The 26,772-nt window shown below is 39.5% G+C and overlaps 3 protein-coding genes across 13 annotated transcripts in view; 1 reads left to right on the top strand and 2 right to left on the bottom strand.

The window, feature by feature from the left end:
- Nucleotides 1-12,378, bottom strand: part of Mnd1 (meiotic nuclear divisions 1) — an 88,962-nt gene extending 76,584 nt beyond the window's left edge. For all 4 annotated transcript variants that reach the window (XM_008854275.2, XM_029556771.1, XM_029556769.1 and 1 more), the window contains exons 1-3: nucleotides 12,192-12,378; nucleotides 6,413-6,478; nucleotides 2,534-2,591 (exon numbers count right to left, since the gene is read on the bottom strand). In XM_008854275.2, coding sequence (XP_008852497.1) covers nucleotides 2,534-2,591; nucleotides 6,413-6,478; nucleotides 12,192-12,194 — 127 coding nt within the window. In that variant the 5' untranslated portion in view covers nucleotides 12,195-12,378. The remainder of the gene's footprint in view (nucleotides 1-2,533; nucleotides 2,592-6,412; nucleotides 6,479-12,191) is intronic.
- A 5,566-nt stretch (nucleotides 12,379-17,944) lies between these two features.
- Nucleotides 17,945-26,772, bottom strand: part of Trim2 (tripartite motif containing 2) — a 128,226-nt gene continuing 119,398 nt past the window's right edge. For all 8 annotated transcript variants that reach the window (XM_008854267.2, XM_008854272.2, XM_008854273.2 and 5 more), the window contains exons 11-12: nucleotides 24,370-24,510; nucleotides 17,945-19,222 (exon numbers count right to left, since the gene is read on the bottom strand). In XM_008854267.2, coding sequence (XP_008852489.2) covers nucleotides 19,070-19,222; nucleotides 24,370-24,510 — 294 coding nt within the window. In that variant the 3' untranslated portion in view covers nucleotides 17,945-19,069. The remainder of the gene's footprint in view (nucleotides 19,223-24,369; nucleotides 24,511-26,772) is intronic.
- Nucleotides 23,637-23,862, top strand: LOC103750983 (40S ribosomal protein S21-like). Its single transcript, XM_017803507.1, has 2 exons — nucleotides 23,637-23,735; nucleotides 23,770-23,862. Exons 1-2 carry the CDS (start codon nucleotides 23,637-23,639, stop codon nucleotides 23,860-23,862), a joined length of 192 nt encoding a protein of 63 aa, XP_017658996.1.

The following is a 26,772-nucleotide window of genomic DNA, read 5'->3' as shown; positions in this document are numbered from 1 at the left end:
TATTTTTAGTTGGAGATGAGTTTTTATTCACTGTTCTGTTGCTTACCCCCAAAATGACTATCAAAATGATTATTCACCCTCATGAGTCTGTGTGTCACCAGCACAGGGAGGGTTGCCTGTGCTGTTTTTAAACACAGAGCCCCTGGGAGCAGAGGACACATTCTAGTTCCAAGCTGCTGAAGACAGGCTCCACCCAGCCGCCTTGCAGCAGCAGCCTACTCCTGGCTCTACAAAGGCCTGTCCCAAGGGGAGTTGTGGGTTGAGGAGAGTTTCAGACAGTAAGGAGGAAGATCAGTCCAGGTCTGAACTTGAACAAAGATTAATGCTGACAGCACAGTTATGAGACTGTCAGAATTGAGAAAGACAGCTAAGACACTTCAGGCCAGATCCAAACTCTGCAGGACAAAGGACATGCAAGGTGGGATGAACTTTACAAAATCACAGAGGGCAGAATTGGTCTTTGAGGAGTTGCTAGTCTTTTGTTTAAGAGTTTGGTAAATATCTTGGTAGAGAAGTGGATGAAACCCAGGGTTCTCACAGCAGGAGCAGGTCATCTCTTCCCCCCAAACTGGCCCTGATCAGGAATATCTGACTGCTTAGTCACCTCACCTACTAGCCTGCCAGCTTGCCAACCTGCCAGTCCATCCTTCCTACTCACTCTCAAGGTTCTCGTAATAATTCAACTGTAAACCTAAAAATTTACAGCCAATTTTGAAAGAGATGCATCCTACCTCAGGAATGAATATGTCAATTGTGTTGTAATGATATGCTTCTTCTAAGTATGTTGTTATTAAATAAATCATTTTTAAAAATAAAAAAAAATACCAAAAAAGAAAAAAAAGAAAAACAGACCAAATATATTATTAGGATGTCAAAAATCATTTTTCACAGCAAGTGATATACATGCAGATGGTATACTATATATATATGTGTGTGTATATATATATATGTATGTATATAAATCCATAGTTAAAGTGTAGCTCAGATAACAAGGTATGAGGCTGTGGGTTCAATCCCCAGCACACCCACTCACCTACCACACACACAAAGAACCATGAACACAAAACTACATATGTAATCTCAAAGTGACAGATTTATATATACATATACAGTCAAATAAAACCTCAAAATATACCAAAAAGTTTACAGTGGTGATCTCAGAATAGAAACTTTTCTTTAGTTTTTAGTTTCAAATTTATTCAGATATCATGCATACTTTATATTATAGAACATATGTATCACATGGGATGTGTTTAGTAGCACCCCGTCAGAAAATATCTCTAAAGTATTAACCCCCTGGAACCTGTGACTACGAGCTTTGGATAAAGAGCCTTTGCAAATTGTGATAGTTAATTTACTATCAACGTGATTGAGGAGTTGAATTGAGAAGTGCCTGAACAGGTAAAGCACATGTCTAAGTGTGTTTGTAAGGGTCTTTCTAGGGTTGATTAAGAGGGGAAGACTTACTCTGAATGTGAGCAACACCAGGGAAGAGGGGGAAAGCACAGAGCTCATTAGCACAGACACTTTCTGCTTCCTGGCTACTATGTCATGAGCTGCTCTGCTCTACCATGTCTTTCCTGCTATAACTGAATGGAAACCACTGAAACCATGAGCAAAAATAAATCCCTGTAAGCTATTTTGACAGGTATTGTGTCTCAGCAATGGAAAGTCTGGCTAACAAACAAATGTACAAAGATCTCAAGATGAAATCATCTTTGATATAGTCAGTCCTAAAGTCAGTGACATGTCATTGTAGGAGAAAATAACAAAGAAAGGAAGGGTGTCTGAAGATGGAGCCAAGGATAAGGAATTGCCATGTCTGGCAGCCTAGAACCTAGAAGAATGAAAGGGTTCCGTTCAGTCTCCAAAGGAACCAACCTTGACTGCACCTCATGTGAAACTTTCTCCCCCCGAGCTGAGAAAAAGTAAATCTGTTGCTTTGAGTAATCAACTTCATAGTGAATTGTTAAATACAGTCTTATGAAGATAACATATTATGTAAAGATACAAAAATCACTTTGAGGGCTGAAGAGGGTTCGTCAGTTAAGAATACTTGCTGTTCTTCCAGAGAACCCAGGTTTGATTCCCAGCACTCACATGGCAGCTAACAACCATCCATAACTCCAGTTCCAGGGAATCCAACACCCTCTTCTGGTCTCTGTGGGGACTGGATGCACATGGTGCACTCACATACATGCACGCAAAACACTCATACACATAAAATAAAAATAATAAATATTTAAAAAATCACATTGAACAAATACTATAAAATAAATGAACAATTTTTCCTTTTGAAATATAAACTACAAAGTAAGTGTATATATAGGCAAATGAATATGTTTTTAAATGTATGTATTCCCTTTTAATTCTTCTAGAGGAGAGGGTCCAAACATAAGAATTGTATTGATGGTCAATAGGTATCACACCCTGGCTGTTACAAACATTCTTATCTCTAGATGTTTATATTATCCATAAAGGGAAAGAATGAGTCCCATATCCCCCCATATTCCATCATCTCTTTCATACTTACTAATGCCTTTCTCTTTGGGAGCAATCTTCTCCAAGTCTTTCAATTGAAATACATCTTTCTGGTTAAAAGGGTTTTTAAAAAAGATGAAAAACATAAAATTACTTTCTACTGTATATTTATATTTACCATAATTATGTTCATAAAATAGTGTATTAAAAAACTATGTCTGCAAATGAATAGTGTAATGGAACTGAGCATTACAGAGGAAAAAGAAACTGTATCTCATTCAATACCTTCCACAGAAGTTAAAATGGGCATATTTTTTCATGAGCATACAGTTTTAAGTATTTCATGAACGGAACAAAAAGAACATCTTCTCACTGAAGTAAAAAAAAAAACAAAACTAGCTATGGTGGATCATTTGGTACCATGGAATAATCAGTTTCTCTGAGACTCTGATTTGAAGAAAGTACACAGACACAGACACAGACACACACACACACACACACACACACACACACACACACACACACACGAAAAAAAAAAAACCCAAAACAAAACAAAAGCCTTAGGCTCGCCCAGTGCTGGAAGGATTCCTTGAGTCCAAAATTTTGAGGACAGCTTGGGCAGCATAGCAAGACCCCATCTCAAAAATAAAGTAAGGAAGGGATAGGAGGGAGGCACAGGAGGGAGGGAAGAAGGAAAAAAGAAAGAGAGGGAGGGAGGAGAGAAAAAACAAAGAGATGCAGTGCTTTGCTTAGCACATCTCACTCCACAGGCTGACCAGTTCCAACTAAAAGTTAAAAAGACAGCTGTTGAATTTTGTTTACATTTAAGGTTATGGAGCAGTTAACCCTAATGATAGAAAAATTATACAATTCTTGCTGTCTCTAAATCATTCATCCATACATATTGCATGCTCAATACATGCAGAGCAAAATCTTGTGGGAAAATACGCACATAGAATATTTAATCTGGTGGTCAGAGGAAACAATTTGTGCTGAATATTTCTTTCTTCTTTGTTAGTGGTAAAAGGAACTTGGACAATGAAAGTGAAGTTGTTTGAAAAGACTAAAGTATTCAATAATTAGAAAAGAAATACTATGGTCGTTATGGAAATCTGGGATCCATTTCATTCAAAATAAAAGGCAAGAAATGAAACATCAAAAAAGTTTAAAATGTCTGCTCATCCAAACTTCTGTCCTAAGAAACTAAAAGTATAATATACTCTAGAAGAAAATAGCTACAAAACATATACTATACATATACAGAAGACTGGTACCCAAAATATACATAAAGAACTCCTTTGAAGTCTATGCAAAACAAAAAGAATCAATGAATGCATAAAGGAGTGGACTAATATATTTGTAGACCCTTCATAAGCTGTCATTATTAACAACCTTGTTTTAAAAAGATTTCCAAAACTGCTGGTAAACCATTTATGATTAGAGGCAGCAAGGCACATAGTGCTTTGTTAACTAATTTTCTAATTTAACTCAAAAGATAATTCATATTCACTGTAGGTGACAGAAAATAGACAATACAACCCTACCACTGCTAAAATGTATAATAACCATACTGCAGTCTACTTTTCAGATTCTACTTTACACAGTAAGCTTTCTCCCATGGCGCTGCATTTCAGGGCCACCATCCACATTTAATGCCAAATTCAATACACAATGCTGTAGCAGCCATATTATAGTTTGTTGAAATTTTTCTTATTAACAGTGGAATTAGCATCCAGAGTCTACAAACTGTGAACCGTATTAATGATTTGTATGAATTGCTGAAGGGCTAACATCTAGTATCATCAGTCAGTCTGGATCCTGAATATACTATGTTCCATTTAAGTAAGAACAGAGGTAATGTTCTCCATTACTTTTCTAAAATTCATGGTTATACTTTTCAATTCCATAAAAATATCTAATAGATTAAAAAAATGAGTGGCAATGTCTTATGTGGCAATGTAGAAAAGGAACAAGAATATATGAAGTGAATGAAATCAACAGAATTAATTTCCAGCTTTGCAGAGAAGCACACTGATACTGAATTTTTTGTTTTGTTTTTTTGAGACAGGGTCTCCCTGCAGCCCCAGTTGACCTGGAACTCACGAAGAACAGGCTAGCCTTGATCTCAGAAAGCCACCTGCCTCTGCTGCCTGAAGGCCAGGATTAAAGGCGTGCACCACCACACTACACAGATATTGAACTTCTTTAAGCTGCTAGTACCCACTGTGTCTTTAGTGTCAAAATGTCCGTGAGGGGCAAAGTCACAGTAGTTAATCATAAATAGCCATCTTTGATATTTGAGACAATATCGTAAGGATAAAATATTTTCACTGATTACTTTCCTTAGCTTTCTAGTGCCTAGTAGACATTTAAATGGGCTTTTCTTGCTCTAAGACTACAGGAAAAAAATTTCAACTCAGCAGAAGAAAATTTTGAAATATAAACTTTATCAATTTATCTTAACGATAGCCTGTTATTAATATTATGAATATGATATCCTTTTCTGAATTGGCAATGACTTTAAGGAACAAAGGTTAGGCCTAGAGGGCAATTCTTAAAAAGTCCCCAGACTAATGAGCTTGTTTTATTGAGAATCTCATTATCAACATGAAAAGAAATTTTGCCAATGTACTATTTTATTTTACCACTTTCTCCCATCTGTATGGGATAAAAATAGCCAGTTTGGCTAAAGGTCCTTCTGTCCTAGTTTGTTTCTTCATTGCTGTGACAAAACACTCTGACCACTACCAACTCAGGGAGGAAAGGGTTTATTTATCTTAATCTCCTGGGTCACAGTTCATCAGGGAGCCCAAGGTAGGAACCCAAGGTCGGAACTCAAGGCAGGAACCTGGAGGCAGGAGCTGGGGCACAGGCCATGGAGGAACACTGCTTACTGGCTTGCTCCCCTGGCCCCTGCTCAGCCTGTTTTCTTATGCAACACAGGCCCACATGCCCAGGGGTGGCACCACCCACAGTAGGCTGAGCCCTCCCACATCACTCAACAATCAAGAAGGTACCCCATGGACATGGCCACAGGCCAGTCCAATGAAGGCAATTCCCCAATCGAGGCTCCCTCAACCCAGATGTGTCAAGTTGACACTAAAGCTATCTAGCACACCTTCCAAATCATATGAAGTTAATAGTTTTTTTAGGTAAAAGGCCTGTTTGGATTTGTTTAGACTTGAATCTTGAGGTTCCCAAAAAGCCAGTATACAGGAACACAGTAAAGAAAGTAAGGTCTAGCGTCAGGTGCCTGGTTTTAAACTCTGACTCTGCCACTCAGCAGAGCTGAAACTTTCAACTTATTTACTCTCAGTGACAGGCACAAACATCTGGACTAAATTAAGGAGGCCTGTGTATCATCATATGTGTTATGCTGCAGACAGGTGGATAAATGCAAAGCAGCAGCATTTTTGCATTCCTGCTAAAAACAGATGATCCTTCTTGGGTTGAACCCTGGTAACAGCCATTCTTTTTTGAGATCTAGGACAGGCTTTTCAGGCACTCTGTCTCAGATGTCCTCTTTGTAAAACAAAGCTGATGACCAGAATACCTGCTTCACAGAATGCCTGTAGTGCTTGGAGATGTGGTTGGTACTTGAGTGGAGTTCAGTAAACTGTTATTGTTTTCAGACAGAAAGAGGTTACAATCAAATGTACGACTGGGAAAGAGAATTCTGTTATCAGTCTATAGGACATTCTGAGTAAGAGACTACGAACAGAGGATATAGTTCTCTCATATCCCATAGTTCAGAAGAACCACAAAGGTCTGCAGAATTTACCCATCCTTCCAGAACCTGGTCAGTAAGGATCTCTAATAAGAGACTGTTAACATTAAACTACCTAACAAGAAAATACACAAATATACTGTGAAATTACATTTTATGTGAAAATTACAGAAAATACTAACAATATTAAGGAAAAGAACTTACTGTCTCAAAAAATATTTCCATCATGCGAGTTCTCTTTTCTTCTGCACTGAGTCCTTTCTTCTTTGACTAAATCACAAAATTAAAAAGAAAAAAAGAAGTTTTTTTTTTTTTTAAATGGCATTTTATAACAACTTGGCAATAGCATTACCTTAAATTTTCAACATGATTTTGTCTGATAAACAGGTTTATCACTCTCAAAGCTAGAGACTCATTTTAACTACTCCAAGCCAACTCTTGAAGCAGGGGATGCCAATGGGATAACAGGAATGACTGAGATGGAAACTTGTATTTCGTAGAAATTTAATTTTTGTAAAGAGAACTGGTGACAAACCTTTGCATTTACTTTGAAAAGGTTTACAACCTCCATGAAAATGACCACTTATAACCAACGAATTGCTACATGTACAAATTGTTGCATAAAGACCCAGGACAGAATTAATTAATTCCACCTGGGAATGGAAAAGGGTTATGAAGGAAAGGAAGCTAGAGATGAAAGGATCTGGTGAAATTGGGAAGTGGGGAAACAGATATTCTGTGCAGACTATGTGTGCAGGCACAGTGCTACCCACCCAAGTGCAGGACAGGCACTGCGACACAGGAGTCGGATGGATTCTGCAGAGGGAGTGAGTGGCAGATGAGATCTGAAGGCTGTCTAGGACCAGATAATGCAAGGCTAACTAGGAAGAGAGAGGATTTTATCTAAACAGTGAATAAATACTGAGGGACTTCTAAAGCCCAGGAGTGATGAGATTTAGTTACATCTAAGTATAAGAATGGCTGTAGCAGTGTGCAGGGTAAGCCAGAGGGGGGAAAAAAAAAAAAAAAACTATCCAAGTGGAAAATGGAAGCCTGTAATACCTTTATCCAATTTGAAAGTAAAATAATATGTAACTGAAATATATAATTCTTGCTACATATTAATACATAGTTAATTACACAGAATTATCAGTTTAAGTCCCCCCTTTTTTTTTTTTAAAGAAGAGCTAAGGGGCTGGAGAGATGGCTCAGCAGTTAAGAGCACTGACTACTCTTGCAGAGGACCCAGGTTCGATTCCCAGCACCTACAAGGCAGCTATAACCTGTCCTTAACTCCAGTTCCAGGGGAATCCGAAGCCCTCTTCTGACCTCCACAGCATTACATGACATAGGTGCACTCACATACATACAGACAGTACACTCATACACATAAAATAAAAATAAGAAATAAAATATTTTTTTAAAAAAGAGCTAAATTTCTTCAGTGTAAAGATTGTAAGAAAAACAAAAACAATATGAGAAATATCACCTGACTAGGATGATACTTTTTTTTAAACATATATGTATGTACATATGCACACATTCATACACCACAGAGCATGTATAGAGGCCAGAGAACAATGTTTGGGGCTGGGTTCTTTCCTTAACCATGTAGATTCCAAAGACTGGTCACCAGGCTTGGCAGTAAGCGTCTTTACCTGCTGAGCCATCTCACTAGCCCTAACATTTCTTTGAATGTACTGTGTCTTTCTCAAAATTTTCAGAAAATCATAAGAAAACAAACTGGTTATTTGAAAAGCAGACATAATAAGATACAGACTGATCTTATGAAACCAAAAACTCCATCAGAAAGTATCAATCTACAACAGGTGAGAAAAGGAGCTTCCAATGGCCATTTTCCAAATTAGTATTTTTTCTTCCTCCTCCCTCCTCTTCTTTTACTTGCTCTCAAACACTGCAGTACCCCCTGGAATCAACTAATGATCCCTTCCCCTCCTCAAACTTCAGTCTCTGTATTTACTTGTGTTGAGACCACAAATCTTTACACCTGACCCTGAATACATTCCTGAACTTTAGTCTCATGTATCTACCTGTCTGTTGGATAGACTTCAAACACAAGTGGATCCAAATTGAATTCTTCCTCTCCTACATTTCTCCAAACCTGCTATTCTGTATCTTGAGTCTCAGATACTGCCTTTTATCCATGCCAGAGGCCTGGCAGTCATCCTAGGTGCCTTCATCTCTTTACCTCATATCCAAGCAATCACCAAGATCCACCAACAGTAGTGCTTAACTATTCTCTAATAGGTCCTGCCTAGACCACTCTATTACTTCTGCCTGGGTTCAAGTCTTCATTGTTCATCACCTGTACTGTATCTTCAGTTGCCTAAAAACACATTTTTGTCTCAGCCTCTAAATTCACATTTCATATTACGGAAAGAAATGAATCTATCCATGGTCTCCCTTGCTTAAAACCTTTCTATCATTCCAACCCATCCTGAGTATCCAAGTACCCCTAATAGGTTATAAATGGCTTTCTATCACCTCACTCCAACCTATCTTTTTGTTTTTTGAGATAAGGTCTCCCTGCAGCCCAGCTGGCCTGGAACTCCCTATATAGGCCAGGCTGGTGTTGGTCTCACAGAGATCCACCGGTCTCTGCCTCTGAGTGCCAGGACTAAAGGAGAGTGCTACCACTCCCAACCCCAAGCTCTCCTTTAGAGTGTTTTCCCATCTCAATTTACCATAACAATATCAAGAACTATGCAATCTGGATTGAAATACAAAAACTACTTCCAGAATTCTCTAGTGGAAGCATGCTGTCATTTCTGAGTCTTTAAAAAAATGTTGTTCCTCTGCCCAAAACACTGCTTTGAGCACACTCAACTCCAAAAGGTCTCTCATGCTGAGTTTAGGCACTCTCTCTCCTGAAGACTTCCCTTTGCTAAGCTCACAGGCTGAGTATGTAATCCCAGGGCACATTTTTAACAAATTATTTACTACACTGAAGAGATAGGTTTATTTATCGCTCTCATCAGACAGAAAATTCAGAATATTTACTGCCTTTTGCCTTCCCAGGGTTCAGGCAGCCAGGTGAGTTGAGCACAGCAGACATAAAGATCAGCCCCGAACTTCAGGACCACAATCACTAAGGCCCAAACTCTAAAACTTGAGGCTGCTCAAGCGTCCAATCCCACAACACCTACCATACAATATCTATACAATATAGATACAATATAGGGTGAACTGAGTAACAGAAAACTTGTGATATTTAGCTTAGTTGCAGAAAGAAATTAGACGGCTCTCAAGTAGGGCAGACACGCTCCAGGAAGCAAGAGCTGCAGAGCTGTGGACTAAACCCAGGGAGAAGAGCTAGAATCCACAGGTGTGCTTTATAATCCCTTTTCACACTGTTCTCTTGCAGTATCCAAGCCAACCATGAAGTCCACACACAGTAAAAGATTCAACTCATTTTCTTCACACCAGAGAGTACCAAAGTGTCATACATTAGACTCATCACAGGAACTTTTAAAAATGCTGGTGCCCAAGTTACCCTGTATGAGCTGAAGTAGAATCTAGGATGGGCCCTGCACATTTTTTTTTTTTTTCTTTTTTTGGTCTTTTTGAGACAGGGTCTCCCTGCAGCCCCAGCTGACCTGGAACTCAACACGTAGACCAGGCTGGCCTTGAACTCACAGAGGTCCACTTGCCTCTGCCTCCTAAGTGCTGGGATTAAAGGTGTGCGCCACCATGCACAGCTGGCCCTGGACATTTGTATTTTAAAAATCTTCTTCACTTGTTTTAACTTGCTTTTCTCAGTAGAATTCTGAGGATGTCAGGTTCTCTGAGGGAGCAGTGAAAATCTCTTTAGGACTCTTTGGCCTGTATCAGCAGAAAGCATATCTCAAATTTTGGGAGGGTAAACCTAGTATTCTGATATGATAAACAGTTCCTAGAAAGTATCTTGTACTCCGTAAGAATTGACCCCCACCCCCAGGCAGGCAGTAAGGAGGAATCTAATGTCCTAGGGTATACAGTTTAGGAAAGCCCTCAAAACTCAACAAATATAAAGGTTATTCAAGAAACGCAGATGAATAATACCATACATTTACATTCTTTTCAGGCTGGTTTATTCCCCAGTCTCTTTTAAGACAAATTATTACTAATCATAGTTACAGACTACTAAGTCCATAACTAAAATAACTAACATGAAAGAAAATTAGCAAGGACTCATTTAATACTTTAAGACTGGAGGGGTGAGGCTGGGGAGGAGGTGGTCTCCTGAAAACACAGTAGAGATGCCTTCAAATTAGTAAGGAGACTCAAAACAACCTGAGGACTAGTGCACTTCCTACTTGACTGAGGTACTTGAAAATATTTTGCTGGACGTGGTGGCGCACACCTGTAGTCCCAGCACTTGGGAGGCAGAGGCAAGTGGATCTCCGTGAGTTCAAGTCCATCCTGGTCTACATAGTGAGTTTCAGGTCAGCTAGGGCTACAGAGAGACCCTGCTTCAAAGAAAATTTATTATTTTTATTTAATGTGTATGAGGATTTTGCCTCCATGTGTGTAAATGCACCCTTGTTGTGCAAAGCCCATGTAGGTCAGAAGAGGGTGTTGGATCCCCTGGAACTGGAGTTACAGACAGTTGTTAGCTACCGTGTGGGTGCTGGGAATCAAACCCAGGTCTTCTACAAGAGCAGTTAGTGCTCTTAATTGTTGAGCCATCTCTTCAGTCCCAAGTGAAGCACTTTAAACCACTTTTTAAAATCCTGTATCCAAGGAGCCTTCTCCAATTAGTAGTTACAGAATTCCTACTATCAGTCCTGTTGATCACTTTTAATAACATTTTGAAAAATTAAAAAATGTCATTTGTGGTTCTCAGAGTTGACGTCCTCCAATTCCAAAATATAAGCCTAGACTTATTAACTGTTTACCCAACAAACACAATCAACCCAAAACAATGTTAGTAATTCACAATTAGGAAAGAGATCAAGAGTTATAGCAAGTAAGTATATGAAGAGTTAACAGCCATATTAAATCTCTTAGTATTAGGTGATTACTGTATAAAGAGATTAGGTAAAGAACCAAGGTACTTTTAACTTCAAAGAGAAGCCTGAAAACACAAAGCGCTGGTAATAGGTTTGTTTCAAGTCTAGGCCTATCGTTCCTTGGACCATTTTATGCCCAGGTGGTTGGGTTGTTGGTTTAACCACAAAGAAACCGTTACCAGTTATAATTACAGCTGGGCAAGTATTTTCAAATAAATCTCCATAACCTAATCTTTGTCCGCCATTCGTTCAGCAAAACGGCCACTTAACTAAATTAAGATATTAAAATTTCAGATCCATTTAATGACACGTTGATTCTCTGCCAATAGCAGCTGAAAGAATGGCGTGAAACTTTGAAGTTGATGAAAAGGGCTCTGAGAAGCAGAAAGACTTTAAGTTCACAAAGAGAAAGCAACCGGGAGTTGGACCAGGGCAACCTGCAGGCTAGGTGAAAAGGCTCCTAATAAAAGGACAAACAGGCTGACTCCTGCCCTTTGGTTAAAGAAATAAGGATGCTCACTGATAACGACCTGCATGAGCTAACCCGCAAAGTGAAGGCCCGCAGAGTTACTGTGAACTTTGGACAGTCGGGACTGTGCAGGACCCAGCGCAGAGGTGGGGATGCAACCGGAGGGACGCGCTCGGGCCCCTACCCGGGCCCCTCCCCTTCTGCGCCAAGTAAACACTTCAACCTCCGCTCACGCTCCCTGCGCGTGCGCCTTGGGGCTCCGGGCCCGCTGTTTCCGGGGTGCCCAGCTCCCCGCGACTCAGGGTCTCCTGACCAGCCCGACTTGGCCAGATTCTCGGTTCGCGAACGCGGACGGCGTTCCAACCCGGCGGCCGCCCTCCGCCTCCTCGGGCTCCGGCTCAGGACGGCCCAGCAAGAAGCGCGGCCTAAAGGCGTCGCTGCGGCCTCAGCGGGCGCCCCGCCGGTTCTCCGGGACCGCACGCGTTTTAGCCGCGACTCTTACCATGGTGCGGGCGGCGGGCCTTCCTGCGACGGGGCCTGCGCGAAGCGTGGGGCGAGGCCGGCCAGTACACAGTCTTTGATTTTGGCGCCAACCACCACGCGGGGGCGGGACAGCGGACGGAGAAGCGGAGGGGAGGGTGGCCCCGGCCCACGGAGCGCAGCGCCGCTTAGCGGCTCTCGGAGAGGTGCGGGCGGGGGACCGAGTGGGAGGACTGCTGGGATGGGGCGGAGCCTGGGAAGAGGAAGGCCGGGATGGGGCGGGGCCTGCTGGGATGCGGGGCTTTGGGTTGGAGGGGTGTGCAGGTAACGGCCGGGATGGGTGTGGGACCTGAGATGGGGAAGATTGAATTGAGATTGAGGGGACGGCTGACAAGAGGGTGGGGCCTGAGATTTGCCTGATGGCCTGGATGGGGCTGAGGCCACAGATGGGGAGGACGGCCAGGGTCGGGTTGGGCCTGAGGGGGAAGACCAGCCTGAGACTGGAGGACCCACTGAACATTCCACTGGGAATCGGACCCGGGGGCCCTCGGCAAAGAGCAGCTCTTCACAGCTGAGCCATCTCTCCGACCCCCACAAGGAGTTTTTTTTAAGTGCTGGATAGTGAATCTAGGGCTTCAGGCACACCAGGTAAGTGCTGTACTGCTGAGGCACATCCTCAGCCACTAAAGACGGTTATTGCTTTTCCCTAGTGACTAGAACAGTACCTGGACATACTGCTACATAAGAAATACTTGCTAATCAGGGGCCGGAGAGATTGCTCAGTGGTTAAGAGTACTGGCTGCTCTTGCAGAGGACTCGGGTTTGGTTCCCATCACCCATATTGCAGCTAACAGCTCTCTGAAACTCCAGTTCCAGGGGATCCGACACCCTCTTCTGACTTTGGTGGGCCTTGCACTACATGGGTGCACCTCCCTCCCTACATGCAGGCAATGCACTCATACACATAAAAATAATAAAACATTTTTTAAAAAGTCTTGCTACTATATGAATGTAGAAGCAGCCCATAGCTTTGTTAAGCATTGGTCTGTGTCATCAACCTATAGTAAGCTCCTGGGTGGGACAGCTTCATTGTCTTTATATCCCATCCACTCTGGTGTGCCACATGTAAACTATAGCAAGATCTAAAGACAGAAGGGTGGTAGAATTTTCTGCTTACCCCTGCCTGTCTTCACTTAGGCAAGGACAAGCAGCAGTTTTAATTGAACTCCACCTCTCCAGGAAGGGGTGCAGCTGGCTCCATGTAAAATGTTTTCCCAGTGAACAGTGAGATACTAGGTGAACTACAGCATGAACCAAGTGACTTATGGGATGCGCTGCTCTTTAAGTCTGAAAGCTGCCAAAGGGTCCATGGTGGCCACTGTATCTGCTTGGGGAAAATAAAGTAACACTTAGGAGGCAGGAAGCTCAAGGCCAACATGGTCTACACAGTAAATGCCATGCCATGAAGAGTGATTGATACAGTAAGACCTGTCTGGATCAAAACAATAAAAATATAAAGAACCGATATGGGCATTAATATTCATAATCAGGACTCAGGACTGTCAAATTGGGTCTTTTTTCTAATTTCTGTTGTTTGATCTTTCCTTCTAAGACTAACAGGTCATTTTTTTTTTCAGAGCTCCAATCTGTTCTGAAATAGACAATTCTGAAATAGAAACCTTTTTGAAAGTGATGACATTGTGGATAGACACTAAGAAGTGCTTTTCTTGATTTTTGAGGACTGTGCAAACTTACTTGAGAAGACATGGCACACATAACACTTATCACTAAGCGCCCCCAAGACCCTCAACACCAGGACTGTTCACTCTAGATGGTTCTACAGCTTGAAGTACACATCCGGTAGTTTGGCATAATATAGAAATTCTTATTGTATGGAACTATGTGTAAATAAATTCCAGGCCCAAAGAATACTATGTGTGGTGAGGTCCTTCTTGAGTCATTGGCCCCCTAAAATATGTCTGTCAGGACCACCAGAAGGTCACTTTGCCTTGAAATTCTTTAAGGATTATAAGGATAGTGATTCAGATCTATTTTTATAGTTCTCTTTTAAAAGAATTTAAAATTTATTTTTAGTGTATGTGTTTTGCCTGCAGTGTATGTAAGTGCACCTATTCCTACAGTGCCTTCGAAGGCCAGAAAAGGATGTCTGATCCCCTGGTACTGGTTGTTAGTTGCCATGTGGGTGCTGAGAACTGAACTGGGATCCTTTGTAAGAGCAACCAGTGCTCTTAACCTCTGAGCCATTTCTCCAGCCCTTTTTCAATAACTTTCTGAGTAAACTGTTTTACACATGTCAGGATTTTCCCAATTTCTGTTTAAGATATATACACCTGAAATGCTAACAGGTGGTTAGGAACACAACTGACAAAAATGTCACTAAGCTTTTTTTCCCCTGTAGTCTAAAGAACTTGGTTGGGGTATTGTGGTCTTCTGCTCATTCTAGAACACACCTCCATTTCCCTTCACTTTGGTAACAATCTGTTAAATGAATATTAGCCCCAAATGGAGAAAACAAGCTTTATTGTAATGATTTGAGATTTTTGTGCATGGTAAAGCTATACACATGAATCTTGTTTCTCCTATGTTTCAAGACAGAATTAATTTAAAGATTTATTGTAGACTAAAGCATCCAAAATACTGTGATACATATGTAGCTACAAACATACAAACACTTTTGATGCACAGCGTTCATTCTTTAAATAGGCAGTCAGCATTTTGATTCATAAAAGAACAAATGAGGATCTATCAGTATCGACGTCAGAGAGCACAAGACTAGTGTTCTATACACAAAACATAGGAAACAGATCTGTAAGGGTGGAATGTACAAAATCTACAAAGAAACAAAAATAGGAAGCAAAAAACCTTCATACTCATACGTGGGATTGAAAGGCTGCACAATTGAGAATAGTATAAAGAATTCTATTACAAGAATACACTGTTGATGACACAACATTCCCATGTCATAAAGCAAAAGCATAGAGTTTAAGGCTGTGTTGCTTTCAAAAGTCAATGGAAGTGCTGTACATTCATTGGAACAACATAGCCAATTTATTAATCTCTTCGAGAATATTAATTGATAGCATCCATACATTCTCCACAAACAGACTACACAATCGCTACCACACAGTTCATCTTCAGAACATTTTTAAGATTAGCATCATGATTTGTAGCCTACTTGTCATTTAAAACAAACCCTCCAAATTATTTACTTATACCAAATAAATTTTTAATGGGCACTTAGTTTCCTTTATGGCAATACTAGATTCCTAGTTATCAAAAATATTAAAATAACTGTAAAATTTAAAACCCTGCAACATTCACAGAAAGCAACAGTATTATGACTTTCAGCTTTAAGGAAAATTAGATAAGGTTTGCATCAAACAGCTTTGATTTTATACTACTTTGGAGATGTCTTGTTTTTAAATCATTCACCAAAACCTCCTCCTGCCGTTTTAGAAGATAGTGAATAGAGAGGATGCAATTGAGTTCAAATACACAAAAAGATTTTTCCCATTTGAAGTAATCTCCAGATTACTTGCTGTTGATCTGTTCTCTCCAGTTTACACAGTAGTTATTACCAAAGCATTTACACAACCTTTTCGTGTAAGGATCATAGACACTTGGTAATGTACCGCTCTTCTAGTTCATTCCATATTAGGACATACCCTGTATATTTAGTAGTGGAAGCAAGTGTGCAACAGCTGCATGGATTGGGGGCATGACTTGCCTCAAATTTCACTAAGTTTAGGAAGCTCAGGGGCTTGTTTAGTTACAGGAACCTAAGTTTCATTAAAATATTACACATCATTTAAAAACTAGCAAACAGTCATAAAGGCTATCTAGTTGTGTGTTTCTAGATGGTCAAGTGACTGACTACCTGTGTCGGGAGCAAACGCCTTGTTACTGACCTGTGAATCTTAACTGTCCACATTTTGTCATTGGTGCCCAAGGGAAATTTGAAGTTTTTTCTCAGTGCTACTTATCAAGACTGTGTGACAGGTTCTATACATGTGACAAAGATAAATCAAACAGTAACGGTAGTCCAGAAAAAAGCCACTTATTTGAATATCCTTCTTAGTTTACCAGAAACCATTTTCTATAGACTGTGACAAGATTTCATTTAAATCTTGTCTATTTGTATCTTACCGGCAGCACTTTTCCCCCAAAATATGCTTACAGAGAAGAAATAGAGTAAATGCACATATGTATCCAGGTGTAAAATGTTATCTATAATATATACGATTACATTTTTCTTTGAAAATGCAGTCTCTCCTGGAGTGCCCATAGCAAGTGTTTTAGTAGCAGATAGTGGAACAGGTCTAAATTAAATTATTCTTCCATTCCAGTTTGTGCCAAAATTAATGTGTGAAAAACCTTGATTTGTATTCAGTTTCCTATTGCTATATCAAGCCTGATGTGATAATATATGATATGATAGCTGATCAGTTTACAAGTCAATTTCTAAGTTCACAAGAATCAATATTGTGCAAAATTAAAACTCATTAAGTAAACTAAAAATCAATAGTAGAGATGGGGGGGCATAGCTCAGAGGTAGAGCACTTGCCTAGCATGCCCTGAGGGCCCTAGATTCCTTCCCCAGCACCATAAAAAAGAAAAAGAAAATCAATAGTTTGTGGTATAATCTTAAAAAAAGTTCTGCTTGTGCAAATAAGGTAAAATTAATTTACTAATTTTAGAAAAGGCTTTCCTTTTAAATAGTCCAAGAACTCTCTTTCATGCAGAATATTAGTAAACAGCACAACAAAGTTCTCTCCCCAGAATGTAAGCTCTAAGGAGACAGAGATTCTTGTCTGTTCTCTTCATTGCTTTAGTCTCGGTGCCTGGAAATGGTCCTGACACATGATAGGCAGTCTGTAAATGTGAACACTAACATTCAAAGACTTGTACTGCAGGTGTAGCTCAGCTGTAGACCTGCCTAGCATGTTCCAGGCCATGGGTTCCAACCTCAGCATCAAGAAGAAAATTAAAAATTAAAAATAAAGTCAAAGACTTATTTCAGTAGCATTCAGAAACAATGTTTTAGTTTAACATTCTAAAAATGGTATTGAATGTTATGTTTATCACACACAGGCTTTCATATTTTAAAAAAACTATGGAATTTAAAAAGCTAGATCTAAATGTAAATTTTCCTGAAAAGAACTTTTTTCTGATGTTGATTTAGGCATAATAAATTTAATGGATAACTGGAAGTAGCTAGATTTTCCTTCTAAATTTTAAAAAGCTCTATAGAGAAGACAACTAAAATTTAAAATAACAAGAAATAAACATGATCATATAATAGTATCATAGTATGCATGGGAAGTGTCTTCTTGGAGTACAGGTGGAAGGTGCTTTCAATGAAAGAGATCCTAAAGTCATCATAAAAAATGTATAATACGATTTTCTTATTTGGTAGAACTGGGTAGAAAATCAATAGTGGAAACAGACCATATCCTATTGTACAGTATCTGTGACAGGTAACATTTTCAAAATGCGTTTATACTTAATTTAAATTAAAGATAACTCAAAACCAACTTTTAATAATGCCTTTTTCTACATTCCTTCATTTTTCTTGAAAGCCCAGACACCCATTTGCTGACTAGAGGTCAGCTATCATCACAATCCTGGAAAGTGGCAAGAATGGGCTTGCTCCACCAGGATAGCCTCAAACTGCAGTACTAAAGGACTGTGCTGAGGGATGACTGGACAATGCTTCTGTCTTTCAGAGTGCTGCCTATTTCCATACACCAAGGTTATAATACATTCTATCTTACCCTTATCATGTATACATAGTCCCTTAATGCCTCTACTATTCATTAAACAATGATAAATAACCGTAACATGCCCTTACCTGTAATGCTCAACAGAACTTTGGTAACACTTGCTCTCTAAGGGGAAATCATGAATCAATCACATGCCTTTGGTTAACACCATCTGTCCTCCAAAGGGCTGCTTATGGCTCTCTGTCCTAGGATCCTGGTGTCCTACTACATGTGCTGACATTTTGCAGGAGGTAAAGCTTTCGCTTTCATGAAGTGGAAGAGGAAAGACACACGCGACAACATGGCACATGAAACATAACTTTTTCTTGTTTACATTCCAGTACATTGACCTGGAGTTGATGACCAAAAGGTCCCCTTGCTTCTGCCATATGCCTTCCAAAGCATCAGGAATTTCAGGTTTTCCTGAATACACACTCTGTTTTCTGATGCAAGGTGGGCAGGAGAGAAGGTAAAGAAAATGCACAAAAAGGATCTCTGATCAAACCCAGAAAGATTGGGAAATTTGCATTGATTCTGGAGTGCTCAACTCAAGGGGCCCATGAGTCAGAGCTGGAAGGACTTTTGCAAGAAAGCCTTGTAATTTTTCTAAAGTAATTCATATGTAGTTGTTGATAACAACAACAACAACAACAACAAAAGTCACAAGAGTAAAACCTACTGTAAAAGTGAGGTTAGAAGATTCCCCAGGTCCTATGACCTAGAGTAAATAAAATACATAGCTACAAGTTTTGTTCTTGGAAGCTCTGTGCAAAGGCTACCATTCAGAAGTTAACAAATATCTTTACATATCCTAGTTGTTTTTAAGGTTCGATTTGCAAAATTAGTTTAACTACATAAATCCCTGTCCTATAAGCCATAGTTCACAGGTGTAAAACATTGCAGTTTGTATAGATTCAGTAGAAGATATTCTTTTTAAATCCTAAAAGTGAATTATGGAAATTGGATAAGCAGTTTTTAAGGAAATTGTTACATTCAGAAATAGCCTTGGAAAGTTCATCAAAGATTCTTCCTGGTATGAAGATAATCATAGTCTGGTCCCACGTCGAGAACTCCATTCCAGTTTATAGTGCAAGACCTCTGTAAGGGGTATCTGCTGCTACTGTAAGTACCGATAGACCTTGAAACAGTGATTTCCAGAGTCTGCAACCACAACATGGCCATCTGAAGTTAGGGCCAGACCTTGGGGGCCATAGAGTGGGTCAGCAGATGTGTTAATGTAGGACAAAAATGATCCGCTCCCATCAAAAACCTGCAAAAATGCAAAATTAGGACATTACATAAGTTACAGCAATATTCTTTAATACAAATATAAAAAGTAATAGATGAACATTCTTAATACAAAGGCATGTAAGTAACTTTTTAGGTTTGCTCAGGCCACTGTACATATACAATCTGTGATGGTTCATCTTGGTTGCCAACTGAGTTACATTCCCAACCCAGATGTCCACTGGGATAATTAAGCAAGATACATGTATTGGAGAAAGAAAAGCATGTTGTGTTACATTGATAGTCTCAATTCTTTTTCTGAGGAGTAGATACTTAAGATTCAAACTGATAATTGTTGGTGTCCCCACGGGAACATCTGAGTACTACTAGATTCAATCAATGCACTCCAGGGTCTTGGTGCACACAGAGCCACACAACAAGGGTATGTAAATGTGCACTTTAGACCCACACAGATGTGAACGCAGAGAAATGGGAGGGAAGAGTCTTTCTTCAGTTTGAGGATTTAAGACTGCTTTTTAATACAGAGTAAAAGAACAAACTTTTATGTGCATGACAAAGACTATAGATCGTCTTAGAATTGCATTATTTACTTAAGATTTATTTTGTTTTTACTTATGTGCATATCTGTGTGTATGTGCAAGTGTGTGGGTGACCCAAGAGGGCATCAGGTCCCCTGGAGTTGGAGTTATAGGTGGTTGTGAGCCACCCAATGTAGGTACTGGGAACCAAATTCTGGATCTCTGCAAGAGCAATAAGCACTCTTACGCAGTGAGCCATCCCTAGTACCCTTAGAATTGTATTTTTAATGCTTCTTTTTCTCGACATCCAATTGTTATTACCTTTGATGCTTAAGTTGTGAGCCTGAGCCTATAACAGCTAAGCCATCTCTCCAGGCCAGTTTTATTATTTTTCGCACTCAACCAAAATGTCAAATGCCGTTCTTAACACTATTATTCCTAAGCCATGAAAATATAATTTCATCCTTATTTGTTTTTGCTAAACATTGGGCATGCTTTGTTATTACACCGGAATGTTGTCTGTCTTTTAAAAATTAGCAATTGCAAATGGCATTGTATTTTGAGTTTTGTTTGCCATTTGTTGGTTTTGTTTTCTTGATTTATATTCTGTGATCTTGTGCTCACCTATCCGTTCTAGGACTTTTTTGGTAGATTCTTTGTCATTTTACAGGGAAATGATCATGTTATTTACAAATGGGGAGAGTTTTCAGTTGCCCCTTTCTAACTTGTAAGCTTTTTGTCCGTTTACTAAAGGAACAAACTTCCAGCACTATGCTGAGTAAGAATGGCGAGAGCAGATACCTCCGTGTGCCTTGTTGGCAGCCTTACAGGGAAAGGATTCCTACTCCCCACCCAGTTCCATAGATGCTCTTACATACTGACAAACATACTGTATAGGTTTTGGGGATGTTCTTTATCTAGTTCAGAAAGAGTCTATCCCTAGTTTTCTGAGAGTTTTGTCATGAACAGGTGTTAAATGTTGCCAATCAGCTTTTCTGCATTGACCAATGTTATATGATTTTTGTTTTTTAGATTTTAATAGCACTTGTTACACTTATTGATTTTCACACACAAAAGCAGTCTAGCATCCTTATAATAAACTCAAGTTGGTCTTCAAGGATTTTTAAATATTGCTGAATTATGTTAATAGTGTTTTGCGTGCGTGCGTGCGTGCGTGCGTGCGTGTGTGTGTGTGTGTGTGTGTGTGTGTGTGTGTGTGTGCATGTATCTTCTGATTTTGGTACCAGACCCACGGTTTTAAATATTGCTGAATTATGTTAATAGTGTTTTGCGTGCGTGCGTGCGTGCGTGTGTGTGTGTGTGTGTGTGTGTGTGTGTGTGTGTGTGCATGTTTAGTCTGATTTTGGTACCAGACCTTTGGAAACTGAGTTGCATGTTAAGTTGGGAAGTGCTCCTTTGTTTCTATTGTTCTGGGAGAAAACTGTAGAATTGGTGGTATTTCTTCCATAAAAGTTTAGTACAGGGGCTGCAGAGATGGCTTAGCAGTTAAGAACACTGGCTGTTCTTGCAGAAGACCTGGGTTCGAATTCCAGCACCCACATGGCAGCTAACAACTGTCTGTAACTCCAGTTCCAGGGGATCTGACAGCCTCTTCTGTCCTCTGTGGGCATTGCACGACATGGGTGCTCTTACCTACATGCAGGCAATACACTCATACACATAAAATAATAATAAAAAAAAGTTCAGTACAATTTTTCAATGAAACTAAGTCTAGATTTTTTTTTGAAGTTTTAAAACCATGTACTAAAAGTCCTTAAGGCTATTCAAATTATTTATTACATATAGGGTGAGTTGTGGAGTTTGTAGTCTCTTTCATATGTGTTCAAATTTATATAAGTAATGTTTCTCACAGAACTCCCTTATAATCTACTTGACATCTTTGGGGTCTGTAGTAATACAGTCTCTCTCTCTCTCTCTCTCTCTCTCTCTCTCTCTCTCCCTCCCCCCCCACTCTCCCTCTAGTCTTGCTGAATGTTTGTTGATTTTATCAGTTTTTCAAAGAACCGATTTGCTGATTGTCACTATTGTTATTCGGTGTTGGACTTCATATCCTGTCTTCACTACTATCTCCTTCTCCTTGGTTTGGGTCCTTCAGCTTTCGTTTTTTTCTAGTTCCTTGAGGTATGTGATGGATAATATTGATTATCAATCTGACAGGACCTAGAATCACTTCAGAGGCAAACCTCTGGGCATGTCTATGAGGGGTTTCTAGATTTACGTGGGAAGACTTAAATGTGGACAGCACCATTCCATGGACTGGGGTCCTAGGCTAAATTAAAAAGAAGAAAATGATGGGGCTGGAGAGATGGCTCAGCGGTTAAGAGCACTAGCTGCTCTTGCAGAAGACCTGGGTTTGAATCCCAGAACCCACATGGCAGCTAACGACTGTCTGTAATTCCAGTTCCAGGGGATCTGATGCCCTCTTCTGACTTCCACAGGCATTGCATGACCTGGGCATACTTACATACATACTCAGTTCCTTCTCGGGGCCTTATGGTTTCTGGGTCTCCTGACCCTGAACAAATAAATAATAGTTTTTAAAAAGGAGAAAATGAGCTGAACACCAGCATTCATCTCTCCCTGTTTTCCTCAGGCTCCTGCCATCATGATTTCTTTGCCATGACAGATAATACCTTCAAACCAAAATAAAGTTTTATTTGCTTACGTTGCTTTTATGAGGAACTTCTGTTACAGCAATGAGAAAGTAACCAATACCAGGTGGGAGCTTAGATTGTTGATTTAGACTATCCATTTTTTCTATGCTAAGCCTTTAAGCCTATTATTCCAGTTTTAACATTTCTGCTAAATTCCACAAAATTTCATATGTCATATTTACATTTTCATTCAGTCCAATATATTTTAAATTTTTTCTTAAAACATCCTCTTTAAGGGACAGGAGAGATATTTCAGTGGTTAAGAACACTGGCTGCTCTTGCAGAGGACCTGGGTTCGATTCCCACTACCCACACAGCAGTCAACAACCATCTGTAATGCCAGTTTCAGGGGCTCTCTTGCCCTCTTCTGACCTCCATGGGTTTTGCATGACTTTGGTGCACTTACATACACGCAGGCAATACACTCATACATATAAAATAAAAATAATAAAATGTTTTTTAAAACTTCCTCTATTTTAAAAAACTTCCTCTGACTCATGGGTTATTTAGTGCAGTATCATTTTTAAATAAATAAAATAAAACAGAGGATTATAAATGAAAACATTTAAGTCTAATTATTAAAATATTACAAAATTATATATGGTGAACTGTAATTTCAGCACTCAGGAGGCTGAGGCAGGAGAATTTCAGGATTAGAGGCCAGTGTAGGTTACATAGAAAGGAAATTTACTACCAGCTCAGGCTACATATTGAAATGATGCCTCAAAGAAAAGAAAAAAATGTGAAATTAAGATATAGTAATTATGTGTGCATGTAGAATTCTTTTTCTTTATTTTTTTTAGTTATAGGATCTCAAGTTGACCAAACTGGCCTTGAACTCTTTATGTAGCTAGTCAAGTGTCACACATTAGGCTTTGTATGTATGCTTCTTAATTGGCACATTCAATAACAAGAAACAGTGATAGCAATGAACATAAAGGACAGTTTGAGATGTCTGCAAAGACTAACATGACATAAAAATTTCTGTCATTTTTCTTGGTATCATAGATACTACTAATATTACTGATTGCCTGTATTCACAATTAAGGGAAATGATGCCCTTCACTTAGTGGTTAGTAAAAACATCGATGCAGTACTTTTGTTCTGTGGATCTTTTGAATCCTATTTATGAACACCTTAGAGGTCTTTAGGATCCATATTAATATAAACAAATTAGCTTTTTGTGCTCGTGCTGGACTTAGAGGAAGCAGGTCTACACATGTAGAGCAACACCTGTGTGTTCATGGACCTGTGCATGCCACAAAAATGTTCCCTGAGCAACCACATCATTGATATGAAGGACCACACATCCATCCAGATGAATGTGCCTGAGGTTGGCAAGGTAATGTGGCTCAAATGGAGAAGGAAATGGGCAGTTTAATGCACCCACTTTAAATGCCCAGTTTAAAACCTATGCTATCTGTGAGGCCATTCGAAGGATGGGTGAGTCAGATGATTCTGTTCTCTGATTGGCAAAGTCTGATGGCATTGTTTCAAAGAACTTCTGACTAGAAGAAATTGGGGAACATTTGTCATAAATAAACAATGAAAGCCCAACAACCAACCCCTCCTCCCCCTTGCAAACAAAATGAATAAAAAATAACAACCTTAAGCTACAGGATTTCAAGTCAGTAATGTCAACTTTCCTGTTTGGGTGTTTGGTCCTTTAAGTGAGGTCATCTACAGTGTAACAGCCAACCAAGAAGGAAAAATACCCCAGTTTGCAGGACAGCCAATTCTTCACATTTTCTTGTTTGTTTTTTGAGACAGAGTCTCACTGTGTAGCTCTGACTGGCCAGAAACTTGCTATGTAGACCAGGCTGGCCTCAAACTCACAAAGATCTTCTTGCCTCTGCTTCCCAAACACTGGGATTAAAAGCCTGCACTACCACGTGGGTAGTGTCAAAAGTTCTTCACTTTTGACAAATATCAACCATTTCAACCATCCTAACCACATACATTAGCATCTAATATACCTGGATCCTGCTGTTTCCCCAGTCGGCCACAATGATGTTTCCATTCGAATCCACTGCTACACCTGTGGGTGCATTAAACTGCCCATTTCCTTCTCCATTTGAGCCAAACTTCAACATGAATTCTCCTTCCTGATTAAATACCTGTATGAAATATCGAAAATCTATTTTACTGTAAAATAGTTGACGCATATTGTAGATTTAAAAAGTATGTATCTGAGCAAGTTATTTATAACATGACCTGTGATGAGGCATTCTGAGAAAAAGAAAATTGGTCTACAAACTAGGCCCCTATGTCACTTATGATTCCCCAATTTATATATAATCTGATTTATTGTTTATTATATTACTCTTTTTCTGTGGGTTATGTCTGGTTATTAAATACTTACTAAATGTCCTAAATTACAGCCTATTATAAAAATATAAGATGTTATGAGTAGAGCTATAATTTTCAACAATATTAAATATTATTGTATCTTTAAATAAATAGCTTTATTCATTGAATAAATAAAATGTCAAGAATGGGCATTACATTTCTAACAGGATGGATTATCATTCAAGTTGGATCAGAGAATAAGGTTTTATAAGGCCAAATGCTCAGAATTTATTGTAATTTCACATACATAAACATAGTAAGAGAAAGAAAGCTAGACTTCATACTTAGAATATAAGAATTCATCAGTGGTCACAGGTGAAGAATAAATAAGGGCTTTCCAATTTACCCTGAGAAGGTAATAGTTAAAATAGGGAGTTGACATGACTCTAAGACTTTCACAATTAGAAGAAGTAACAAACAGAACTGTTAGATGTGAGGTAAACAGAATTCTTTAGGAAATTTCTTATTCCTGATGTGATGGATCAGTGGGTTACTGTGCTTAATAACTGAATATGCTTATTAATAGAGTGTTACTCTATATGTGTCAAATACAGATTACAGATTTTGAATGAACAATTTAATGTGTTCAATGACAACACCACAATGAACGTAATTTTATCTTGATGCTTCAGATGATATTTAATGGTCTTAAAATATTTCTAGGACATTAAACATCTAATACCATGGTACTTAGATACATAGAGGTATTTATTATCACATCGACAGGTCTTATGTTCAAGGCACCTTTAGAATGAGGATTTCTTATGTGTGGACCTCTGAGAGTTCACTGTATTTGAGCACAGATCTAACTTGAGGATGATCTCCAAATCTTTTGGGTCCTCTTTGGTTCTTTAGAAACAAGAACAATCAGCTTTTACGACGATGTCATGTTATAAAATATGCCCTACTCAGGGCTAGACATGTAGCTGTAACTGAATGATAGAGCACTTGCCCAGCATGTATAAAACCCGAGTTTGATCTTCAGCAAGGAGAAAGAAGGAAAGAAGTGGGGGAAGAGGGAGGAAAGGAGGGAGGAATGGACTGAGGGAGCAGAGAGTGTTTTAAAAGTTTCCTGGACCCTTAGTCATTGGCCATTTACATACAACATTGTAGGGTGTTTTGTTTTGTTTGTTTGTTTGTTGTTGTTTTGAGACAGGGTTTCCTTGTGATCCCAGCTGGCCTGGAACTTGCTATGTAGACCAGGCTGGCCTTATCTCACAGACATTTGCTTGCCTCTGCCTCCTTCCTGAATACTGGCATCAAAGGCATGCGCCACCACGCCTGGCTTACAGTTTTTTTGAGACAAGGCTTCGCTATGTAGCTCCAGCTGGCCTAGAACTCACTATATAAACCAGGCTGGCCTTGAACTCACAGAGATCTGCCTACCTGTACATCCTGAGCACTGGGATTAAAGGCTTGTGCCACCACACGTAGCCCAACATCGTAGTTTTAAAGACCAATGAGCATATACTTATGTTGGTGAGGACATTGTTATCCTATGATCCTTCCTTTATCAATTCCTACAAATGATTCTTTTGGTGGTTTGTGCTTATTTTTCCCACTCAGCATGATTTTCTTGGCATGAGGGCTTCTCTTTCATATTGGAATAAAGTATGCCAGAATTTGCTTTACTTTGTTGTTGTTTGGAGTCTTTTGATGTTTGTTTAAGACAGGGTCTCAATGGATAGCCCAGGCTGGCTTCAAGTTCCTGATTCTCCTGCTCCGCCAACACCTCTGCCTTTGCCTTTCAAGTGCTAGGATTTACAGACACGCATACAGCTTGCCTTATTAGTTTTGTGACTAAAACAAAACACACAGAGTAGTCCCTGCTTATCTGCAGGTTCACTTTCCTCAGTTTGAGTTACCTGCAACTGTGGCAGAATAAGTGAAAAATCCCAGGAATAAACGTTTTGAATAACTTCTACTGCAGTATACTGCTATAATTGTTTTATTTTATAGTCAGTTACTACTGTTAAATGCTGCGATGGCTTGAATCTGCAGTGTGTCCCCAAAGGTTCAGGTGTTGAAGG

Source organism: Nannospalax galili, unplaced genomic scaffold, assembly GCF_000622305.1.
Source record: "Nannospalax galili isolate Female #2095 unplaced genomic scaffold, S.galili_v1.0 scaffold305, whole genome shotgun sequence".
Taxonomy (NCBI): domain Eukaryota; kingdom Metazoa; phylum Chordata; class Mammalia; order Rodentia; family Spalacidae; genus Nannospalax; species Nannospalax galili.
This window is presented reverse-complemented; position numbering and strand designations above follow the sequence as displayed.

Coding starts and splice junctions, on each gene's coding strand:
- LOC103750983 (XM_017803507.1), top strand. CDS start 23,637: ATGGACCTGTGCATGCCACAAAAATGTTCCCTGAGCAACCACATCATT. Junction 23,736..23,769: donor ATGTGCCTGAGGTTGGCAAG/GTAATGTGGCTC, acceptor GGAAATGGGCAG/TTTAATGCACCCACTTTAAA.